We start from the raw sequence: 16,835 nt of genomic DNA on the forward strand, positions 1-16,835 counted from the left end.
TTGCAATGAGCCAAGATTGCGCCACTGCACTAGAGACTGGGCAAAAGAGCGAGACTCCATCTCAAAAAAAAAAAAAAAAAAAAAGACAACTAAATAATGAATAATTTCAATAACTGGTAAGTGCTAGGGATGATAAAGATGATAAAATATAAGTTGAGTGGGGGTAGAGTGGGTAGGGGCAAATGCCTTAATTAGGGAAGCCAGGGAAATCTGGGGGGATTTGAGTTGAGATGTGAATGGTAAAACAGAGGGATGCAGCATTTTAAGCAGAAGGGAAGGCAAGGGCTCCTGACATGACCATGAGCTTAATACGTTCAAGAGACAGAAAGAAGCCAGTGTAACTACAGCAAAGAGAATCAGATGTAGAATACAGGGAGGTGAGATGGCAGAAGGTTAAATTCTGCAGGGCCATATTAATGTTATTTAAAAGTTGTATTGGGAAATCTGAAATTTTTTAGAAAGTGAGTGACAATCTCGATGTTTTAGAAAACAGTAACTGGCTGCTGCTGTGTAAAGAACAGAAGGAGGAAGAGACCAGCAAGAAAGATGTTACAGGAAAAACTATATTGTAATCTCTGAAGCTGGAGTTCAAGAAGTGCCTATTAGTCCTATTCACTTCTTTGGCATATTCCCCTTGAGTTCTCCTTTAAAAGATTATAATATCAGTAAGTTTTACAAATGAATTGTAACACACCTGTCAGCTGGAAAAAGAATTTAACCACTACTGAGCCAAGTCATTTCATCTGAATAATTACTAGATTGCTTTTCAAGTTCATTTTAATCCTTAAACCACTGCTACTTGAAATCATTGAACTAAGGAGAACAGAAGTCTTTAAAACAAGCTCCACCAAGACACATTTAACAAAGTGACCTAAGTTGAACCACTTAACATTTCTGGATCTCAAGCTTCATCTGAAGAATGTTTAAGTACGAGTAAATAACAACTACAACAGACACTGCAAATTATAAGGTAATATCAACTATAAGGGATTGCATTAGGCACAAAATATTACAAGGTATTATTAAAGATGACTGAGCCTTTACTTGAACAATTACCCATACTAATTAATGAAAAAAAAATATGTATTTTTTGGTCAAGGAAAGCATTCTACAGGACTTATGAAATTCTTAAAAACTACCTAACCTTTTTTTGCTTCTTCTAATCTGTTCATTAGTTCCTATACCCTAAGTAATAATAAAGGAAACTCTTGGAAGTACAAACATGAATCATATCTCTAGGCAATCAGGGTTAAAACAGATCCTCCATCACTACAGAAAAATTATGTTTCAGTTCATCATTATATTGCTTTTTGCTTAACTTAAAAAATTGTATTGTTTTTTAAAAAAAAAAAAAATAGAATATTTGTCCTGGCATTTAAAAAAGTGGTAATATGGATATAGTTGTTAATTGATATCCATTAAAAGATACCTAGACAAGGGGTTAGCAAACCTTTTTTTATAAAGGACTGGATAGCAAATGTTTTGGCTTTATGAATATTTACTTTCTGTTGCAGATACTCAATTCTGCCACTGGAGTGTGAAGGCATTCACAGACAAAATAGAAACAAATGACTATGGCTGTGTTCCTATAAAACTTTATTTATAAAAAGACACTGAAATCAAGTTTCATGTAATTTTCATGTGCCAAAAAAATACTATGTTTGTTTTTTCAACGACTGAAAAAACAACGCGTATACCATTTCACTAAAATGTATACACCATTCTTAGCATATTAGCTACATAAAAACAGGTCATGGGTAGTATTTGATCTATGGGGAATAGCTTGCTGAAGCCTGATCTGAACCATTATGTTTCAAATAATTCTTAATTAAAATATAGCTCTTTGGTTTTCAAGCAAAGTATATTTTTGAAACAATTTGCTATTGCCCTTTCAAATGAAAACATACTATTCTTCATTACTAAAATTTACAATTTCCAACATGTAAGACTTACTAAAACTTTAGGAATTAAGAAAAATGTTTTAAATCATCCTTTACCCATTAACCTAAAGGGAAAAAAAAAAGTTACATATAACTCAAACTTATTTTTAACTTTACATACCACAGATGCTCCTCTGCCAGTCTGTGTACTACCAAGCCATGGCATATTGATTGGAGTGCCAGGATTGCTATGTGTATATGGAGTTGTACCTTGAACAGCTGTTAAATCATCACGAGCATGTATAACCAAGAAGTCTTCTGATCTATAAAGGAATGTCAACCAGAATAAAAACAACTCATCATTTCTTTCTTTTTCACACTTGAAAGGTCTAAAATTTGAATTTATAGTTCCCTTTAAAATTAATTTTCTTCAGTTCTTATTCGTAACTCACACACAATGACCTCATACCTGAACAATTTCTGTTCCCTTCACTTACTCTTCTCTCAATTCCCTTATTTAAAGCTCTTGCCACCCCTCATTTAGCATATCAGCTTCTACTCTGCTAACAATCTATAAATTGCTTTAAAGAATCTTTTGAAAGTGATAGTTCAGTAAATATAGTCATTCATACTGCAACATTACTAAATAAAAACAAAGTATGAAGGTACCCTTTGGTTTCCACTTCTATATCATCATCTACCCAAGTGTAGATCTGTGTGGCCAGAATTCCAGAAACATCCAGTTCTTGAACATCATGACTGGAAGCGATTGCTATGCAGTTTCTATTTGCCTGAAAAATAAGTCAAACAGTAATTTTAAAAGAAACAGGCAAAATAGGTATATAAGCTGCTTTTGAAAATGGTAGTTTTGTAATGACCTCTAACAGTGAAAACTAAAGTACAAGATATACAGCATTCTTACTTTTAGTGAAATAATAAGCTTCAGTTTGGAGATATGTTTATGTTCTAGGAAAAGTACATCCAATAGAAAGCCAGTATAAATGGCAATACATGCAGCATTTTATTTCCTCTCCTAGTACTGTCTTTCTAGACTGCTAGAATGCTATGATCTTTCTAAGGTTTGCAAAATTCAGGAATGTGGAGGAAGATAGGAGCCCTGTAGGGTACAGAAAGATGAGGGCAATAAGGAACTCCAAACTAAAAAAATAATTATTAATTATTCAAATAAAACAACTTTCTCCTAAAACTTTTCAATCTTAGGAAAAAAAAAAAAAAGAAGTGGGAAAGGGTCACAGAAAAAAGGTGTAGGGGCAGAAATATAGTGGGAGAAGTATGCCAGAAAAAGATCACAAATGAAAAGTTGCTAAGATTAAATGACATGACATTTTAAATGCCTATGAATCAAAAATGTACATCTTGGCTGGGTGCGGTGGCTCACATCTATAATCCTAGCACTTTAGGAGGCTGAAGCAGGCAGATAGCTTGAGCTCAGGAGTTCGAGACTAGCATGGGCAACATGGCAAAACACTGTCTCTACAAAAAATACAAAAATTAGTTGGGCATGGTGGCATGCACCTGTAGTCCCAGCTACTTGGGAGAATGAGGTGGAAGGATTGCTTGAGCCCAGGAGGTCGAGGCTGCAGTGAGCTGACTTTGCACCACAGCACTGGGCACCAGGCATGAGACCCTGTCTCAATAAATAAATAAATAAATAAATAAATAAATAAATAAACGAATGCATGCATATCTTTAAAACAGAAAACAGGAAGATAATGACATCAAAGAGAAAATAGGATTACCATTACTGCTATGTAAGAGTCTAACACAAACTATTAAGAAAAAACTGAGATCTTAGAAATAAATGAAAAAATGATATAGCTAGATTATTGGGTGGTAATTCTCCACAGGTCTCCCAAATTCTGCACGTTTTATCAGTGAGTCATGTCTGCCCTTTTTTCTGCAGTATAATTACCAGGATGTTTGTATAACTATCATCTCTCCCTCCACAGCAAAGGGCAAGAATACTTACTATCTATTATAAAAGATTTGGTTTCCCTAAACTCGGTGATCCTCTCCTAGAATATAACCTACTATGTGTGTAGGTAAGGTAGGTATCATCTGGCCCTCTTCCCGTCATTCTCTGGAAATTGTGGCTCAGGGAACCAGTGTAAAGCGCTGATCTTCTGGTTATTGCTTTTGCTGTTAGACATAAACTGTCATTTGTCTCTGATCAAAGAATCGTATGTCTTCTAACAGCATCCATTAAACTGTTTAATGGATCAATTAAATGGACTGTTTAAACAATCCACTGCCTGCCTCAAAGAGAACTGTTTGTGTGGCAACTAACAGAAACAGAAAGGTAACTGTTAGTTTTAATTTAAGGTAAAATCTGAGACCCTTCATAGTTTTCGAAACAGGTAGTTCCCAACTAAACAAATGGCAAAAAAAAATCTCAAAGGCATTTTTAAAAATGCAATTTAAAGCAAAGGTATTATTTCTCAGCTGCAAATTAGTAAGGATATTAAAAATAGCAAATCGTCCAGGCGCAGTGGCTCACAACTGTAATCCCAGCACTTTGGGAGGCCGAGGCGAGCGGGTCACGAGGTCAAGAGATCGAGACCATCCTGGCCAACCAACATGGTGAAACCCCGTCTCTACTAAAAATACAAAAATTAGCTGGACGTAGTGGTGCACACCTGTAGTCCCAGATACTTGGGAGGCTGAGGCAGGAGAATCGCTTGAACCTGGCAGGTGGAGGTTGCAGTGAGTCAAGGTTGTGCCACTGCACTCCAGCCCAAGCAACAGAGTGAGACTCTGTCTCAAAATAAAATAAAATAAAATAAATAAATAAATAAATAAATAAAAATATAAAAATAGCAAATCTGGGGAAAAAAAAATTAAAAAGGCATATTCATAGACAGTAACCTGTAGACTTTATATATGTGAATAACTATTCATTACCAGTACTTATATATAAACACTCAAGAAGAAAACAACGAGTTTCTTTTATAGTACAGAATATTTTAAATAATATTTTCTTCAAGAAAGAGCAGGTAATGCAGGTATAGATAATAATTTTTTTTTTTTTTTTGTAGAGACAGGGTTTCATAATGTTGCCCAGGCTGCTATCAAACTCCTGGCCTCAAGTGATCCTACTGCCTTGGCCTCCCAAAATGTTGGGATGACAGGTGTGAGCAACCACACCTGGCCAATAATTTTGCATTTGACATGTATATATAATATCACGTTACACAGATATTACAACTGGCTAAGGGGCTGACTCCAGATTTGCCTGTTTCACACAGAACTGTTTCTTTGACAACAGAACTGTCTGAAGCAGGCAAATCTGGAATCAGCCCCTTAACCAGTCATTGCTCAATGGTGTCTAAGAGGGAAATGAAGTGAAGGACGCAGAACAACAAAGATACTATCCAGAAGAATTCAGAGAAGACAGACATAGCACAGAAAGATAGAAAACCAATTGGTGAAACGATTACTAAATGGGTAATTTTCCTGTATATCACATTTCCCTGTATATATTACAGGGTATGTAACTATATAATATTTAAAAATTATTTTAAATTTATTTATTTTATATATATGTATACAATATCTCCTTTAGGTATCTTCTATGAATACACAAAAAGAAGATACACATATCCTTTAAGTTAATGGAAGGAAAACAAAAGAATAATTAGAAGTCATCAGGAACTATACGGCAAGGCAATTAGGGGAGATAGAAGGGGAAAATGATTAAGACAGATTTCAATCTTGGACTATATTACCTAAGGCCACCTCTTCTGTAAGGAGCATATAGACATCTAAGGAGGATGTTAAGTAGAAATTTAAGAAATACTAAGAAAATACACATGTTCGGCAGCTATTGGAGGTATACATCAAAGGGGGAGAATTTGAGTCACATATAAGCTTAAATCTTACCAAATACCCAGAACCACATTTGACATATTCATAAGGAATATAAAAAACTTTTTCTGTGGGTTAACTACTGTACCACATTGTACAAATCCTAAAAGCGATTGTCTATATATTTGGTACTTCTCTCTGCATAGTAATAAAACATTATGTATTTTATCAGCTACATATCCAAAATCATATAATAACAAAATCACATTATCAAATAATATCATTTTATAAAATAAAAGAAGTATCCAGGTTGCAATTTAAGGAACTGGAAGCAGCTCTGGGAAAGAAATACTGGATAAACTGATAAAACAGAATATATTATCCAACTATAAATACTTAATAAACAAAAGAAGAATGTCTATGTACTTACCTTATTAACAGCAAACGCAGTAATGATATCAGATTCCTTATGAATAATTCTTGCTTTACCTCCAGGATATCCCAAATCTGCTTCTATCTAAATAAAAGGAAACAAAATCCAAAAATGCAGTGATTTTAGTAATAGAACTAATAATATGTGCCTATCTATCAATTAGTACTTCATAAATTATTTTAAGAAACTAGATATTTCAATTCTAAAGGACTATTGTATACGCTAATTATCCCTAAAACAAAGTTTGACAAGGGAAATTTAAATTTCTTCAAACTTGCTTTTTTACACATTAAAAAAACAGCTGATAGAACACACAACTTCATTAAGTGGTTATCCGCCCAAGACACAGTGAAGTAACTTTAAAGGATCAACGCATTCTAACTATTAAAGCAAAATGTATTTACCAAGTTTCTTAGCATTATAATTCTTTAATATTATTTTAAAAAATTTAAAAGGTCAGACAGTCAATATTTTAGGTTTTGCAGACCACAAAGGGTCACTGTGCAATTTCTTTCAAATCTTTAAAAATTCTCAGCTCATGGGCTATATAGAGGCAGGTGAGATTTGGCCAGCTGGTTGTAGTTAACCTTCAATTTATAGAGAAACCTGAAATCCTGAACGGCAAAGTAACTTGCCCAAGTGAGTAATCATTTTAGTAGCTAAATAAACCACAATTCTATGTACTTCAGATGGGGGACATATATTTGACCTTCTGCTTACTTCAGACAAAATGTATACATCTTTGCACTTAGAAAAGAACACTATGTAAATTCAACACTTACTAAAATAAGTTGAAAAGAGGAGGCAATTAAAGAGTTGAATTGTTGCCTAATATAGGACATTATTTCATATTATCTTTTTTGTTTTTTGAGATGGAGTCTTGCTCTTGTCACCCAGGCTGGAGGGCAGTGGCCCATAGTCTCAGCTCACTGCAACCTCTGCCTCCCAGGTTCAAGCGATTCTCCTGCCTGAGACTCCCAAGTAGCTGGGATTACAGGTGCCTGCTACCATGCCCGGCTAATTTTTGTATTTTTAGTAGAGACGGGGTTTCACCATTTTGGCCAGGCTGGTCTCAAACTCCAGAGCTCAGGTGATTTGGTGGCCCTGGCCTCCCAAAGTGCTGGGATTACAGGCGTAAGCTACCATGCCTGGTCATCCTAACTTTCAATCTTTTAAAATTAATTAGGTTCACAGACTTATTGTGAAACACATACATTATTTGAAATCAGTATACAATACATTTACTTCCTGCAAAATTTTGATAGAAATATCACCAATGCCTGGCCATTGACCACAGAACTGATCAGAATATGCAGTGTTTTAAAAACAGTAACTAAGGTCAGGCATGGTGGCTCATGCCTGTAATCCCAGCACGTTCTGAGGCTGAGACAGGTGGATCACTTGAGGTCAGGAGTGCAAGAGCAGCCTGGCCAACATGGAGAAAACCTGCCTCTACTAAAATACTAAAATTAGCTGGGCGTGATGGTGCGCGTCTGTAATCCCAGCTACTTGGGTGGCTGAGGCAAGAGAATCGCTTGAACCCAGGAGGCAGAGACTGCAGTAAGCCGAGATTGAGCCATTGCACTCCAGCCCAGGCAACAGAACAAGACCCTGTCTCAAAAAAATAAATAAATAAATAAAATGAAGGCAATTAAGATGAGTGTTCAATTGGAAAGCTGAAAGAGACTTACAAGATAACCAAACCAAAATACCCCTACAGAAACAAAAATCAGTCACCATATACAAAGAGCCAAATATATTCTAATCTAAAGTATAATTTACTTATGAAGAATTTCAGTATTCGCTGAACATTCTGGTTGACTTGAGGATCAACTTGTCTTCTAAGGGAAGTCTCAGCTCTGACTACAAAAGGCTGATCATCTGTTAATGATGTACATAACAAATTCCATAATTTTATGACAAAATTCCAACTTACCTACCAATCTGCCTCGTATCTCAAGTATACTAAATGTTCATTCTTAGGTTTTGAAGAAATTGGCGACAGAGAAAGATGATGGCTCCATGGAATAGAGGGATGTGCTACTTGCTGGTTATGGTAGGATGGGGGATCATACCAGTTTCACCTGGGGAATTTTTTTAAACTTTACATGTATGGGAGGAAAGCTTCTGCAGGTATGAACTTCAGAAAACCTTTCTCTATGTAGGAATACATTCCTGTCCTCATTATTTACTAAGAACATTGTTTCTCAATAAGGTAGTGTCAAGATAACCTGAATAACAGTCAACTGAGGTGACTTTTTTTTTCTTTTTTAAATACAAAGACTCTGAACCCCATGTCAGATACATAATCAGAACGTCATGAGGGTGGATCAAAGAAATGGTGGTATCTCAGAAGTCTTAGATTAAATTTGTGAATGACCATAAGTGGCAGAAGGTAAGACTGGAGATAAAGGTAGAAGTTCAGCTCCTGCAGGGCCTTAAAAGAAATAATAGAGTTCACATCCTGTTCCAAGTCAGAGAAACCATTGGTGGATTTTGAAAAGTCTGGCTATTGTGAGACAAAACATAAAGGGTTTGAGAATGACTGCCAGAAAACCAGTTAAAAGGCAACTACAGTAGTTGAAGTGAGAGATCATAGTGGATTGGATTAGGGAAGTAGGAATGGTGACAGTGATAAGTGTTTGGAATTGGGATACATTTTGTTAATGGGCTGTAATCATAGTCTGAGTAAAAGAAGGAAAGAAAAAGGATGAATCCTAGTTATCAGGCCTGACAGCTGGGTGAGTAAAGGTACCATTTACTGAGATGGACATAAGTGAAGGAAACAGTGGGGAGTAGGTTTGCAGCAGTCAATGTCTGGATTCAGGAAATTACTTGGGACTAGAGAGATTAGAGAGTTGTCAGTATACAGATTATATTAATATTTAAATCGTGAGATAACCCAAGGAGAGAGTAAAGATAGAAAAGATAAAAAGTTAGAGAACTGAATTCTGGGGCAACCAATATTTCAAGGACCGGACAAAGACAATTCAGTAGTTATCAATTAGCTAACATAAGAAATAGAAGAGTTTGATATTATGGAAACTAAGTGAGGAAACAATTTTAGAAAAATGTTATGGGTCAACACTACCAAATGATTATTAAGAAGTTGAATCATACAAAGACAGATAATTGACTACTAAATTTAGTATATTGGAAGTCAATGGTGACCATGTCTATGACAATCTCAGTGGAGTGGGCTGGAAATAATAACTAAATTAGAGAGAATGTGATATCTGGTGAATAAGAAACGGAGTCCACCGGGAAAGGATCATAGAGACATTCAACGGAATTGATAATGTTTTATTTCTTAAGCTGGGCGGTTTGTTTACAGTGTTTTAACATTATTGCTTAAATCTTGAATGACTTTATAGGCAACTCCAAGTGAATTTTGCTATATTGGAGACTAGAGAAATGGAGTATTTTTTAAAGGCAAAACATTAAAATATATTTGCTCATGCTAATGAGAATAATTTGAGAGAGGTAAACATTTACTGATGAGGAGAGAGGGAGATGGGCTTCAGTTATTAAGAACTGAAGACAAGTCCTCGGGTAGGTGAAAGCAGGTAAGATCTGTGCACAAGTGAAAGATCTGCTCTTGAATAAAAGGGTGACAGTTCACTCACTGTTAAAGGAGGCAGAAGAAAATATCTGCATATAGAGCAGAAATTAGATGATGATGGGCAGGTTAGGCTAAATCACTGCTGACTGCACTTATTTTAACAGCAAAATATATTGATATGTGGGGAGTGGGAAACAAATACTGGAAGTTTGAGGAAATGGAAAAAGTATGAAAATGAAAATGAAAAAACAAATTTGCTATAGAGCAATTTATTATGACTGCAGGGTAAGTTTTATGTTAATCTGGGATTTGTGCTATTTAAAGTGAGGCAAGCTCCAGGGTTTGTGCTTTTCCTCCTAACATGTTCAGCTGCTTGAGTGCAGGCACAGAATAGGACAAAGAGTTGGGGTTAAGCAGATCTGGGAATTTTCAAGGGAAGTATAGTGTAGGAAGAACAGAGATAAGGATGTTTGCAAGTGATTGACTGATTCCATGATGGATCATGAAATCTAAGCTGGGGAAGGGAAGGAAGCAGGAACATGATACAGTCAGCCAAAAACAGAGACGGAACTTGCGTGTGCTATGAACATAATTTTATTTGTTAAAGGCCTCACAACATAACATTATAGTTTAAAAAAATCACAATGAATATGGTCTCAAAAGATCTCCTAAAGTTGCAAGTCACACTTTGTAAAGATGCCATGCTTTGATTGGGCTGGATATGTGAGGAAAAAAGAATCCAAATATTAATGCTAAAAGAGATTTAAAGAGATTATGCAGATCAAAAACTAAACACAGAATTGCTATATGATCTAGCAATTCCACTTCTGTATATACCCCAAAAAACTGAAAGCAGAGACTGAGATATTTGTATATCAATGTTCATAGCACCATCATTCACAATAATCAAAACAGACACAACTTTGCCATTTTCAGGATTCTACCAAACACTTCAGAAATAACACTAATTCTATAAAAATTCTTCCCAAAAATTAAAGAGGAGAGAATCTTCATCAATTCGTTCTAAGAGTCTAGCATTAATCTGAGACCAACACAAACAATATTGTAAGAAAACTACAAACTAATATCCTTCATGAACATAGATGTAAAAATTCTTAAAATTTTATCAAATGTAACTATATATATAAAAAGGATAACACATCATGACCAAGTATAGCTTATGCTGGGAATACTAGATTGGTTTAACATTTTAAAAAAATTCATTAACCTATCATATTAAAAAAGAAAAAAGCCTGATCATCTCAATAGTAGGCAAAAAAAAAAAAAAAAAATCATTTGATAAAAATCTGACATCCTTTTCTTATTAAAAACTCTTAACAAAGTAGGAATGCAAAGAAATGTCCTCAAACTTATAAAGGACATCTACAACAAACCTAAAGGAAACATTTTACTTAATAATAAAAGACTGTTTTCCCCAAGATCAGAAACAAGGTAATAATGTCTGCTGGTGATCATTTCTATTCAACACTGGACTGGAAGTTCTAAGTCAGAGTGATAAGGCGCAAAAAAAAAAAAAGAAAGAAAGAAAAGAAAAGAAAAGAACTTAGATGAAGAATATATTTGAAGGACTTATAACACATGACTTCAAGATTTATTATAAGGTTATAGTGATAAAGACAGTGAGCTATTACCATAAAGATGGATCAATGGCCCAAAATACACTCCAGAATTAGACCTACACATCTGCGTCAGTTTTGAAAAGGTGAAAGAGATAGTTTAGTGAAAGAAAAGATAATCTTTTCAACAAATAACGCTGTAAATACAGATGCAAAAACAACAACAGTAACAAAGAACTGAGGTCTATACTTCACACCATGTAAACAAATTAACTTGAAATGTATTATAGACCTAAATGTAATACTAAAACTCTAAAACACTTAGAATAGGAGAAAGTCTTTGTGATCTTAGGCTAGGCAAAGATTTCCCAAATACAACACCAAAAGAAAATGAATAACCAGAACTAATACATTAGACATCATGAAAATTAGAACTTCTGCACATCAAAAGAACTTGTGGCCAGCTGCAGTGGTTCACGCCCCTCTTCCCAGCACTTTAGGAGGCCAAGGTGGGCAGATCACTTGAGGCCAGGAGTTCGAGACCAGCCTGGGCAACATGGTGAAATCCACTCTACTCACCTACTAAAAACACAAAAATTAGCCAGGTGTGGTAGTGCACACCTGAGAATGGCTTGTACCTAGGAGGTGGAGATTACAGTGAGCCAAGATCACACCACTGCACTCCAGCCTAGGCAACAGAGCAAGACTTTGTTTAAAAATAAATAAATAAAATGAAAGCACTTTGTAAAGAGAATGAAAAGACAAGCCACAGAATAAGGGAAAATATTTGCAAATCACATTTCTGATAAATGATTTTTATCCAGAACATACAAATAACTGTTAAAACTGAATTAAGAAAACAAGCAACCTAATACAAAATAAACACAACATTTGAAGGCAATTTATGCAGATAGACAAATGGCAAATAAGCATGTGGTAAGATGCTCGATGCAAATTAAAACCACAATGAACTACTACTACATACCTACTAGAATGGTTAAAATGAAAATATAGACTACATCAACTGTTGGTAAGAATGTAAGGCAAGGCTGGGCATGGTGGGTCACACCTGTAATCCCAGCACTTCAGGAGGGTGAGGTGGGAAGATTGCTTGAGCCCAGAAGTTTGAGACCAGCCTGCGCAATATGGAGAAACCCCACCTCTACAAAAAATAAAAATGAGCTGGGCATGGTGATGCATGCGTGTAGTCCCAGCGGCTCAGAAGGCTGAGGCAAGAGGACTGCTTGAGCCCGGGAGGTCGAGGCTGCAGTGAGCCATAATCACACTACTGCACCCAGTCTGGGAGACACAGTGAGACCCTGCCTTAAAAAAAAAAAAAAAAAAAAAAAATAGAATGGGATTTTGTACACCACCCATTGAGAATGTACCTAAATGGTACAACCACCTTGGAAAATATTTGAATAGTTTCATAAAACGTTTAACATACACCTACCACATGATCCAGTCTTTCCACTCCTAGGCATTTACACAAGAGAAATGAAAGCATTTTTCCATACAATGTGACTTGTGCATGAATATTCAAAGCAGCCTTATTTGGAATAGGTCCAAAATAAAATCAGCTCAAGTGTTCATTAACAGGTAAACTATGGTATATCCATATAATGTAATAAGCATCATAATAAAAAGGAATGAACTACTAAAACACACAACATAGATCAATCTTGAAATAATTATGCTAAGTCAACAGACACAGACTATAAACCAAAAATGACGTATTATATGATTCTATTTACATAAAATTCCAGAAAACAACAAATTAATCTTTAACGCCAGGAAAAAATTCGGTAGTTGCTTGGGGAAGAGGGCACAGGTGAGACAGAAAAAGAAGGGAGGGATTAAATTCTGGGGACTGATGGACATAATCATTATCCTGGTTGTGGTGATGGTTTCGCTAGTGTATATACATGCCAAAATTGAACAAGTTTTACACTTTAAATATATGTAGTTATTTTAGGTCAGGCGTATATTATAAAGTTTTTTAAAAAACTATATAGCAGTGGGCTTGGAAAATGCTGGCCAAAATGATGTTAACCCATCCCTCAAAAAGACTGCATTTTGACATGATGTCAAGTCAAGCATGAAGATGACTATAGAAATACAACATTGATTAACATTTTATAAACAGTAACAAAACAAAAATGTTTGTATAAGAATTCCTGACATGTGGTTGGGTGCAGTGTCTCATGCCTGTAATCCCAGCACTTTGGGGGAGGCCAAGGCAGGTGGATCACCTGAGGTTGGGAGTTCAAGACCAGCCTGACCAACATGGAGAAACCCTGTCTCTATTAAAAATACAAAAATTAGCTGGGCGTGGTGGCACATGCCTGTAATCCCAGCTACTCGGGAGGCTGAGGCAGGAGAATTGCTTGAACCTGGGAGGTGGAGGTTGCAGTAGGCTGAGATTGTGCCATGCACTCCAGCCTGGGCAACAAGAGCAAAACTCTGTCTCCAGAAAAAAAAAGAATTCCTGATAATGTGTAGACAGTGACAGTAGTAAGTAATCATCAATACCCAGGCAAGGAAAATTGTTAATTGATTAAAAGTTTGAATTATATTCCCTCAAAACCCCCAAAGGCCACTAGAAATTTTCAAAGTATGAATCACATACACTTATTTTGCAAAAGTTTTAGTTATAAAATACACCTGATATCAAATCAGGCTTTTTAAGTAATTGCACAGAATTATTTCTCCTATTTTACCAAAGGACTCTAGTTGGAAAGAATGAGAAGTAGAAATTAGTAACTTTAACAATTTTTTTGAGAAATTTTTCACTTAAAAATCACTGCTGAGATTGTTTTAATATGAGAATATGAAAAACATGAGTTAAATATCAACCTCATAAAGTCACAGTTGAGTTGGCCAGGCGCGATGGCTCACGCCTATAATCCCAGCACTCTGGGAGGCCAAGGCGGGTGGATCACCTGAGGTCAGGAGTTTGACATCAGCCTGGCCCACGTGGCAAAACCCTGTCTCTACTAAAAATACAAAAAAAAAAAAAAAAAAAAAAAAAAAAAAAAAAAAAAAAAATTAGCCCGGTGTGGTCGTGGCTGCCTACAATCCCAGCTACTAGGGAGGCTGAGGCAGGAGAATCGCTTGAACCTGGGCGGCAGAGGTTGCAGTGAGCTGAGACTGTGCCACTTCGCTCCAGCCTGGGTGAAAGAGTGAAACTCTGTCTCAAAAATAAAATAAAATAAAGTCATAGTTGAATATGCAATCACAGAACACCTAGGAGTTATTTCATAATTATACAGATTCTCATCTTTGGTGCTTTGATTCTCAAGTACCATGAGTACTTACTATGTACCCTTAAGGCACTTTGCTACATGCTGTTGCTACCAGTAAAATAAACGCTATGTAACAGTATTTACTATATTTTTAGGAATTAGTATCATAGGAGAGAATTTTAACTTCAAAAGTGATACTTGTAGAATTAAAATACTACTAAACAATTGCTTTTGTAATCACATGTATTAAGAACTTTAGTTATATTTACTCAGAAAAATTTGTAGCCAAAACAAGATACATTCAACTCTCTTTAAAATTGCATTCTCTTATCTAACAAAACAGAAATCACTTTTACAACTGCAGTATTTAAGTTGTTAAAATAAAAGGAGAATAATCTGAGGGACAATACTTTAAATCCATTGGAAACAAAGACCAGTTTAAAACTAAAATGCAAATGCTTTGTTCTTTTGTGAAAGAATGCAATTTCTAATTTCAGTTGAATGATATTTTGTACCTTATTGATGTTTGGCTCCTCCATCATAGAATTTTTGATGGTTTCACTGTTGTCCTCTAATGACTTCATCAAGAAAGAATAACCACATGACAAAGAGTAAAGACGACATGTAACACGCAAATACTGGGGATTGTTTAAATGTTATATTTTAAACCAAATTTACTAGAAAAGAACACTATATAGAGTTATTCTTAAAATTTCATACAACTTATAAGAAGCATGTGCATGGTTAGGGGATGAGCAAAACTTAATCCCTCAGAACTCATTAACTACCACTATAATTTTTATTCTATCCCTAAGAAGTTTTTACTCAATTTCGAAATGCTGACATTAAAGCATGATTGAAACCAAAGTACTTTATATTAAAATAATCAGAGCTACTGGTGTCAGAGCACTATCAACAAAGTCGAATTATTCTCTTACTCACTGCTATGTCTTATCTCCACATCTGAACCTTCAGGAAAATCTCTTGATTAGAAAATTTCATTTTCTACATTTTTATAATTCTCTTCCACTGATGAAGCCAGAAACAGTCAATAAATTGCTTGGAAGCACATATACTTCTTAAAAGGGAATAGCAGTACTTGTTAAAGAAAGAGTTGTTCCAAGACTTCTAGTTCTTCTCAGAAAGTTCAACAAAACAAAACAAAAAAACAGAAAAAGGAATTGGGAACAATGATGGGAGCTGTCAAGTCCCAAGTTTTTATTAAGAATGACTTAATCTAATTGCAGTTGTCTGTACTTTCTATTTAAATACAAAGAGAGAAGACATTCTATTTTAAAACACATGTACCAGTAAACCTTACTATACAGGAAAAGAAAAGATCTGTGAAAACCAGGATTTTAGGGTCAGATGAAGAAACTGTAAATAAAATTTCATTTTCAAACACATAAATAAATAAAGAGCAGTTCTCAGAATACTCTCCCATCACCTGCTATCCAAAATACAGGGCCTGTCATATATGTATCTCTTAATCACCTGGAAAATCACGTGACTTCAATTAAAATATTTCAGTATAATCATCATTTTAGAAAAATAAGAGATGGAAGGTGATTTTGTTAATACTAAAAATAGACTAGTAAACTTTCCAGTAAAGATTAATTTTACACAAACTCTATAAAGATTCTATTTAATTCCATTCAAATCTATGCTTTACTATACAACATTTTTCTTTTCATATTCGTTATCAAAAAGACACTATTTTTAAGAGTATCACTATCAAGAATAAAACAACAAAGCAATAACAACAAACTTTTAATAACTATAATTAATTGTGTCAAGGTTTAAATAAATTTATCAAAACACTGCAAAGTAAGGGCTATTATAGTCATTTTGAATTAAAAAAAAAAAATTCAAAGAAAACATTTAGCTTAATGATAGTCACAAAACTGTCAGTCTAACATTCATGTTCATGCTTCTGATTAAAATAATTACAATAAAAATAATTTAAAAAATTTCTTGAGATATCATGAAACTCCAAAGAATAACAGAAATTTTAAAATGTGTAGTTATATTTATTATTTGCTAAGTTTATGTATTCTGGCTTGATTATACTACTCTATTTCCTTAATGATTCTATTCCTGGATCAACTAGACAATATAATGGTTCAATAGTTTCTTTGTATTGTTTTCAGAACTACTTCATTTCCCAAATACCCAAACATATCAGCAGTAGAAAAATAAGATTTTTGTAAGATTAGTCAAATATATCAATTTTTTTAAAAAAAAAGATCAAATAAACAAATGAAATACATTCACGTTTGTCTAAATTTCAATATTATACAAAGGTTTTCAGGT

At 34.8% G+C, this 16,835-nt stretch overlaps 1 protein-coding gene across 3 annotated transcripts in view; it reads right to left on the reverse strand.

Annotated features, from left to right (window-relative positions):
- DMXL1 (Dmx-like 1) overlaps window positions 1-16,835 on the reverse strand; it is a 173,684-nt gene that overhangs the window by 25,823 nt on the left and 131,026 nt on the right. For 2 of the 3 annotated variants that reach the window (XM_011972853.1, XM_011972854.1), the window contains 4 exons: window positions 15,038-15,100; window positions 6,136-6,222; window positions 2,550-2,671; window positions 2,062-2,203 (listed from right to left, as the gene is read on the reverse strand). In XM_011972853.1, the coding sequence (XP_011828243.1) occupies window positions 2,062-2,203; window positions 2,550-2,671; window positions 6,136-6,222; window positions 15,038-15,100 (414 nt within the window). The remainder of the gene's footprint in view (window positions 1-2,061; window positions 2,204-2,549; window positions 2,672-6,135; window positions 6,223-15,037; window positions 15,101-16,835) is intronic. The other variant, XM_011972855.1, reaches the window with a different exon arrangement.

This window comes from Mandrillus leucophaeus, unplaced genomic scaffold (assembly GCF_000951045.1).
Source record: "Mandrillus leucophaeus isolate KB7577 unplaced genomic scaffold, Mleu.le_1.0 Scaffold131, whole genome shotgun sequence".
NCBI lineage: Eukaryota > Metazoa > Chordata > Mammalia > Primates > Cercopithecidae > Mandrillus > Mandrillus leucophaeus.